General features: G+C 48.8%; 1 protein-coding gene across 1 annotated transcript; it reads left to right on the top strand.

The window, feature by feature from the left end:
* Positions 1-1,684: 1,684 nt before the first annotated feature.
* Positions 1,685-6,015, top strand: TAF9B (TATA-box binding protein associated factor 9b). Its single transcript, XM_082289436.1, has 7 exons — positions 1,685-1,742; positions 1,829-1,910; positions 2,414-2,550; positions 3,709-3,843; positions 4,511-4,592; positions 5,175-5,288; positions 5,749-6,015. The coding sequence occupies exons 1-7, from the start codon at positions 1,692-1,694 to the stop codon at positions 5,907-5,909; spliced, it is 762 nt and encodes a 253-aa protein (XP_082145562.1). The 5' UTR covers positions 1,685-1,691; the 3' UTR covers positions 5,910-6,015.
* Positions 6,016-8,492: the final 2,477 nt, after the last annotated feature.

Raw genomic sequence — 8,492 nt, forward strand, 5'->3', positions numbered from 1 at the left:
GAAGAGGAAATGGCCTCAGGCTGGGCCAGGGGAGGGTCCGGTTGGACAGCAGGAGGAATTTCTTCATGGAAAAGGTTGTTAAACATCGGAGCTGCTCAGGGAGGTTTGGAGTCGCCATCCCTGGAGGTGTCCAAGGCATGCCTGGAGGTGGCACTCAGAGCTCTGGGCTGGTGGCAAGGTGGGGATCGGTCACATCTTGGACTCGATGGTTTTGGAAGGCTTTTCCAACCTCGCTGATCCCGTGATTCCCAGCACAGCTGTGCCCCAGAAGACTGTCCATGGGGAGAAACGTCCATGGCCAGAGCGATGTTTGTCTGTCCTGTGGGAACTGGCTCTCCCTGTCTTCTCGCTGCTGCTTTCCTGGCAGAAATCCTGCAAGTAGCTCCTGGTTGTGCTTCCCAGCCTGAAAAGTCACCTGTGGGTGGGGAGGGTGGCACAGGGGGGACAGAAGAGTCTTGCACTGGGTTTAGGGATAAATCCCGAGCCCTGTGGAAATGAAAACCATAATTTTCTTTCCTGCCTCAGGAATAAATGGTGTGACAGCCCACAGCTCCATGTGCTAAGTTCCAGCCTGATCCCAGCCCATGGAAAAGCTCCTGTCCCCCTTTTTCCTAAAACAAGGGGAAAGAAAACGGATTTTATTTGTTGTCTAAGGTCAGTGTCTGGAATTCCTCCTCCCAGGATGTTTTTGTGTAACACAATCTGACTCATGGAAGTCAAATGACTTGGCCTTGGAGCTGCCTCAGCACAGGGATTCTGGTACAGGAATTCTGGCACAGGAATCCTGTACCTGCCCCTTGTGCTGGGTGAGGGTTTTCCAGCTCCTCCAGGTGCTGCTGGAGCTGTGGGGCTGCTCCTGTTCCCCCCCAGCTGATCCCAGCACCCCCAGACCCCCAAACCCAAGCAGGGTTGGGATGTGTGTCCATCCAGGTTGGCTGATCCAGGAGCTGAATGCACCTTCTGGCTGTGGGTGGGGAGCACCTGAGTGTGGCCACTGCTGGAGTGGATCAGGAGGAGCAGCTTTTGGTTTCTCCCTGTCTGAGGAGCTGGGATGGGAGTCCCCAGCACAGCCTCTTCTTCCAGACCTGGCTGCAGTCGGACCATCCTGGATAATAACAACACATTGCAACTGCTTCTGGAACATTGCTGATCCCCTGCCTGACAAAATCACAACAAAACTTTATTTTTGGTTCTGTTTTGCCTCAGAAAGTGAGAAACTTTGACAAAACTCACATGGAATGTACTCTAAATGTCTTCCGAATCCAGTCAGCTGCCATGAAAACCAGCTTTAAAAAGCTTCTAAATTTGCTTCTGAAGTGGAACCTGTTATTTTCAGAACAGTGGGAACAGTGGGATTTAGTTAATCCTGGGAATGCCGGCAATTTAAAAAGTGGCTTCAGAACTGTTAATGAAATAACAAAACATCCCTTCCTGCATCACCACAGGGCAGATGGGCTATCTGCAGCAGAGGGAGTGGGGAAAGGGTCACTGAATCCAGCAGTGATGGTTTGTGCATCAGTTGGCCTATATGAATATTTCTAGTAAAATGAATTTCTGCCCTGCCAGGCCGCATCTCCATGGTAACCGCGCTAGGCCGCGTCTCCATGGCAACCCCGCTGGGCCGCGTCTCCATAGTAACGCCGCCCTCCCGGCTTCCGTAGCCGCGCCCCCGCGTCACGTGGCAGGAAACTATGGAGGCAGCCAAGATGGCGTCCCCCAAGAGCGCCCCTAAGGATGCGCAGGTTCCGCGGGGCTCGGGGGGTCCAGGCGGGACCGGGGGGTAACGGGGGGCTCGGGGGACTGAACGGTGCCTGTGTCCGCCCCGCAGGTGATGGCGCAGATCCTCAAGGACATGGGCATCACCGAGTACGAGCCGCGCGTCATTAACCAGATGCTGGAGTTCGCCTACAGTAAGCGGGGCCGGGCGGGAAGTGCGCGGGGAAACGCCGGGGGGAGCAGGGAGGTGTTGTCTGGAGCAGGGAAGTGCTGTGTGAATCCGTGTTTCCACGGGGGCTCCCCTCTCAGACTCGGTGACCGTGGAGATCTTTTCCGACTGTAATTCTGCGATTTTAAAAAGTAAACAGAGAATCACAAATCCCAGAGTGGTTTGGGTTGGAAGGGACCTTAAGGAAAACCCAGTCCCACTCCCTGCCATGGGCAGGGACACCTTCCAGTATCCCGGGTTGCTCCAAGCTCTGTCTAACCTGGCCACAGCTTCAGTGCCCTCAGAGGGAAGAATTCCTTCCCAGTATCCCATCCAGTTCCTTCCCAGTATCCCATCCAGCACTGCCCTCGGGCAGTCTGAGCAGTACCCGGAGGCCGAAGAGTTTTCAGTGCCAGCTGGGTGGGGTCGGGATCGGGCTGGGGAGGGCTTCATTTAACCCGGCCTCAATCCAGAGTCTGTTTCCCCCAGGATACGTGACCACGATCCTGGAGGACGCCAAGATCTATTCAAGCCATGCCAAGAAGTCCAGCGTGGACGCGGACGACGTGCGCCTGGCGATCCAGTGCCGGACTGACCAGTCCTTCACGTCCCCCCCGCCCCGGGACGTGAGTACGGCCAGGACTGGGCATCCCAGAGCCGGCTGCCAGGCTGGGACACAGGGATGAGCCTGGGACACAGGGATGAGGCCGGGACACAGGGATGAGCATGGGAAACAGGGATGAGCATGGGACACAGGGATGAGGCAGGGACACAGGGATGAGGCAGGGACACAGGGATGAGCCTGGGAAACAGGGATGAGCCTGGGAAACAGGGATGAGCCTGGGACACAGGGATGAGGTTGGGACACAGGGATGAGGCAGGGACACAGGGATGTGCCCGGGACACAGGGATGAGGCTGGGACACAGGGATGAGCCTGGGACACAGGGATGTGCCCGGGACACAGGGATGAGCCTGGGACACAGGGATGAGGCAGGGACACAGGGATGAGCCTGGGAAACAGGGATGAGCATGGGACACAGGGATGAGCCTGGGAAACAGGGATGAGCCTGGGACACAGGGATGTGCCCGGGACACAGGGATGGGCCTGGGACACAGGGATGAGGCAGGGACACAGGGATGAGGCCGGGACACAGGGATGAGGCCAGGACACAGGGATGTGCCCGGGACACAGGGATGAGGCCAGGACACAGGGATGTGCCCGGGACACAGGGATGGGCCTGGGACACAGGGATGAGGTTGGGACACAGGGATGGGCCTGGGACACAGGGATGAGGCAGGGACACAGGGATGAGGCCGGGACACTGGGATGAGGCCGGGACACAGGGATGAGGCAGGGACACAGGGATGAGCCTGGGAAACAGGGATGAGCCTGGGAAACAGGGATGAGCATGGGACACAGGGATGGGCCTGGGACACAGGGATGGGCCTGGGACACAGGGATGAGCCTGGACACAGGGATGAGGCAGGGACACAGGGATGAGGCAGGGACACAGGGATGTGCCCGGGACACAGGGATGAGGCAGGGACACAGGGATGTGCCCGGGACACAGGGATGAGGTTGGGATACAGGGATGTGCCCGGGACACAGGGATGAGGCTGGGGTACAGGGATGTGCCTGGGACACAGGGATGAGGCTGGGGTACAGGGATGTGCCTGGGACACAGGGATGAGGTTGGGATACAGGGATGTGCCCGGGACACAGGGATGAGGCAGGGATACAGGGATGAGGCTGGGGTACAGGGATGAGGCCGTGTCTCCGCAGTTCCTGCTGGACATTGCCCGGCAGAAGAACCAGACGCCGCTGCCGCTGATCAAGCCGTACTCAGGCCCGCGGCTGCCACCCGACAGGTACTGCCTGACTGCCCCCAACTACCGCCTCAAATCCCTGCAGAAGAAGGTAAGGATTGCTCAGGGATTCGGGCTTCACCCCAGGGGGGTTGGGAAGGGCTTTGGGATTGCAGGTTTGCGTGCCTCTGGAAGGTGTGGGTGAATATTGGTGTGTGCGCATCGGTTTGGAGCCAGCGGTGCTCTTTGTCTCCAGGCTGGATTTGCAAATTGTTGGTGGTTAATTTTAAATGGAAATTTTAAAATATGGGAAATTTTAAAACATGGGAAAATTTAAAATACGGGAATATTTTAGTGTTAAAGAAATACTGCAGAATCCCTGAATCATTGGGGCTGGAAAAGCCGTCCAGGATCACCAAGTCCAACCTGTGCCTGATCCCCACCAGAACACTGAGTGCCATGTCCAGCCATTCCCTGAACACTCCAGGGATGGAGACTCCATCACCTCCCTGGGCAGCCTCTTCCAATGCCTAGCCAGCCTTTCCAGGAAGAAATTCCTCCTGCTGTCCAGGAGGAACTGTCAGGTTTAATATCAGGTTGTCAGAGGCTTAAGTCAGGCTTTGGTGTAGATATTAAAGGGTATTTTTTACTTCCACCTCAGTTGTTTCTGCTTTAGAGGGAAGATATTTCCTTTGCTGGGAAGCACTCAGTGCCTCAGTGGAGGGGACTTTCCTGTTTATTCCAAGCCATTCCCTGACTCCCTGGTTCTCTCCCCACAGGTCTCCTCCACAGCAGGCAGGATCACAGTGCCTCGCCTGAGCGTGGGTGCCGTGAGCAGCAGGCCCAGCACTCCCACTTTGGGTAGGAAACAGCTCCACTGGGGTTTCCCACCTTTATTTTAGGAAGGAAAAACAGAGAGGAATAATTTAAAACACTTTTCAACTCCTGAGGGAATGTAAAGGGGCCTCCTGACCTTATATTGTTTGACAGCATCACAAAGTTAATTTAATAAATTAATTTAATCTTTATTGTTATAATAACATTTATACATAAATGCATTACAGATGTTCTGTATTTGTGATAAATCCTTTATTTAAGGGACTATTCAAGAACTTTACTTAAACTTAGGGTTGTTTTCCTCAATGCCAGCATGGTGCTGAATTAAATAGCACTGGGAAAGATCCATTTTTAAAAGGGTCTTAAAATTTAGGGCTGTGACCTAAAAATTAGTGTATGTTTATAGTCTGGAATTCTGTAGGGCTGGAGTAAATGTGGGAAAATGAGCAAATGTGCAGCTCTGCCTGGAAATCTGACTCCTTGTATCCGATGTCATTGTGTTCCTGGGCATTCCCACTGTGTCTAATAACAGGTGCCACTGGGAAGGAGTTTTAGGAGTCTTTATGGATTTATTTTGGTTTGTTTTGGTGGGTTGTTGAATTGCAGGTACCCCCTCAGCCCAGACCGTGTCGGTGTCAGCCAAGGTGGGAGCGCCGGTGTCGCTGGCGGGGCAGCGCTTCACCGTCCAGATCCCGTCCTCCCAGCCTGCTGGGAAGTCAGGTATTCCTGGGATTCCTGGGGCTGGGTACAGGGATAATCACACAGCCACAGGCTGCTTGGGTCGGGAGGGAGGAGCTCATCCAGTCCCACCCCCTGCCATGGACAGAGACACCTTCCACATTGCTCTTCCAGGGATGGGGCAGCCACAGCTGCTCCGGCCAAGCTGCTGTGGGAATTGCTTCCCCTCTCCCTCATTCTGGGATCTTCCAGTGTTAATTCCCGTTCCCAGCACAGCAGTGGCAGCCAGAAAATTGCCATCCTGGGCAGCTCCCTCACACCCTGGCTCCTGTTTCCCTCTCCCCCTTGTGTCCTCACCCCTCCAGCACTTCCCCATCCTCCCTCTTGGGATGAATCCCCTGGAACGTTCTGGCAGCACGGCGCTTTATTAGCCTGGAACAACACAGGGAAAACGCAGGGATCGCTCCAAGCTTTCAGTGAACCCTTTCCACGATTCCCACAGCCACTCCCACCACTCCCACGGTGCAGAACGTCCTGATCAACCCATCCCTGATCGGCCCCAAGAACATCCTGATCACCACCAACATGGTCCCGCCCGGCGCCGCCGACCCCAACCCGCTCAAGAGGAAGCACGAGGACGACGACGACTACGACGCCTTGTGAGGGCCTGGAGCCCTTCCCATGGGACTCAGAGGAGCCCTTCCCATGGGATCCATAGGAGCCCTTCCCATGGGGCCCATAGGAGCCCTTCCCATGGGATTCACACGGACTCCAGAGGGTGGGGATGGGTGGGGAGGCCCCGGATGGGCCGTGGGAGTGTGGAAATAAAGTGGAGAGTGTTTGTAACCCGGCCTTGGTGTCTTGTGCACACACCTGGGGGAGGGGGCAGGGGTTTTTCTATAGCTTTTCTAGGTATTTTTAATATATATATATATATATACACACACATATGTATACATGTATTATTTTTATATATACACCTTTCATCTATATGTATGTATTATTTGATATCTCTAACTATATATATTATGTGCACACAGATGTATTTGTACACTCAAAACTCTCTGACAGTTTTCATATATATACACACATATATATACATCTATATATTAATAATTATATTTATATAGCCATATGTATTTACACAGATGAAATATATAGAATATAGTGTATGTATATAGAGAATGCACAGTAGTTAATTGTGCATGCACACAGTTCATATATAATGTATCAATTATATCATGTATGCATTATAAAGTATACAATGATATATGCTAAATAATTTAAAGCATATAATGATATATTTTATATAATATATAAATACCTTTTGCATATAACATCTGTATCATACAAACACATAAGACAAATACAAACACAAACCACAAAATATGTAGAATAGAGTGTAAGTAGATGGAGTATATACCCTAATTAGTTATGCATGTTTATTTTATATTATATAAATTATATTTTTATTATATATGTCATTATGTCTACGTTATATATCATAATGTATAAAGCATGTAAACATATATTTAATAATATATATAAATTAATTTTGCATATATATAACATCTATCATATGCAACACATAAAATATAAAAAATACACATAGATTAAGTATATAGAGAAGATACAGTAGTTAATTGTGCATGCACAGAAACACTTCATATACATTATATTTGTTACATGTATTTATGTGCACATCATATACAGTTATATAATAATATACTGTATAATGTAAAGCATATATATTTTATATCCCAGTAGATAATATATATCAATATATAATATACAAATATATAATATATAAACATATATAATACATATAAATATATATAGTAATACATATAAATGTATAACAATGTCATATATATCAATGTCTTTTGCATATAATATATAATACCTTTATATAAACATCTTTTATATATAATATTCCTATACACTTGTGTTATACACCCACCTATTGATGATTTCTATAGGGCCATATTGTTTACATTCTCAGACCCCCTCCCACACCAGTGTTCAAGTTGCAGCACTGACTGTTTGCCCATATAAACCAAATAATGTGGATTGTTTTAATTAACCACCTCCATGCTCTCACAGACCCTGTTCTCACAAATACACTGTTCATATATATATATATATATATATATATATTCTGTATACTAGACCTATATTAGACCCCCTCATGTTATATTTACGTGTATAAACAGCCACACCTCTAATGCACTGCTCAATCATTTCCATCTGTAACAACACCTCCTATAGAGCAATCACAGCAGAGTTGAGAGCTGCCCCCATCACTGCTATATTATATATAATATATATAATATAATTATATAATATATATTATATACATTATAGAATATATATCAGATAATATTATAATATACTATAACATACTATACTGTTATATTATCTATAATTATATATTGCCTCAGACACCATTCTCTAACTGCTGTGGGTATGGGATGTGCTCCCATACCAGAACATTATTTACCATTACAAGTTCCATATAGAGCCAACCCTCCCAGTCTGGTTTCTGTACAGCTGGATATCCACCCCCTGCACAGGCTCACACCCCTCCTGTTCTAGAGACCAGAGTACATAAATGTATCTATTTTGTGTCATATAGGCAGTATATCACCTTATATATTCTGTACTAGGTGTTGTATGGTACATAATATGCATACAAAGCACAGTGATAATGCACAACAATCCTCACGTGTATCAGGGACAGTTGTCTTTTATACACACACACATCTACAGCTATACCTCTATCTATAGATATCTTACATATATATTTTATATAAATATATAATTTTTATATAAATAATGGCCCTGCTGTCACCTCTGTCCCCTCCCCGCTCCCGGGGGATGCTCCCTCCTCCCACAGGACAAGTTTCCCTCATCCCTCGCTGTTTATTCCCGTCTGTTCTTCAGCACAAAACTCCTGACTCAGAATTGAGCCTAAAGAGTGGGATGGAATGGGAGGGCCTGTAGGATAGGATGGGATTTGGGATGGGACAATTGTCTGTTAGGGCATAAACCCTCAGAACTTCCATGCTTGTTTAAATCACTTGGAAACATTTTACAGCTCTCAGGACCTTTATACACTTGGAAAGCAGGGAGAGGACTGAAATCCAGGGTGAAGTGGGATTTTGGGAAGGAATTCTTTCCTGTGAGAGAAGAGAGGCCCTGGCACAGGGTGCCCAGAGCAGCTGTGGCTGCCCCTGGATCCCTGGA

Source organism: Coloeus monedula, assembly GCF_965178545.1.
Source record: "Coloeus monedula genome assembly, chromosome: 12".
NCBI classification, from domain to species: domain Eukaryota; kingdom Metazoa; phylum Chordata; class Aves; order Passeriformes; family Corvidae; genus Coloeus; species Coloeus monedula.

Excerpts from the sequence above, each read along its gene's own strand:
- TAF9B (XM_082289436.1), top strand. The coding sequence starts at position 1,692 with ATGGAGGCAGCCAAGATGGCGTCCCCCAAGAGCGCCCCTAAGGATGCG. Across the intron at positions 1,743-1,828 it reads GCGCCCCTAAGGATGCGCAG|GTGATGGCGCAGATCCTCAA; the intron begins GTTCCGCGGGGC and ends TCCGCCCCGCAG. Across the intron at positions 5,289-5,748 it reads CCAGCCTGCTGGGAAGTCAG|CCACTCCCACCACTCCCACG; the intron begins GTATTCCTGGGA and ends CGATTCCCACAG.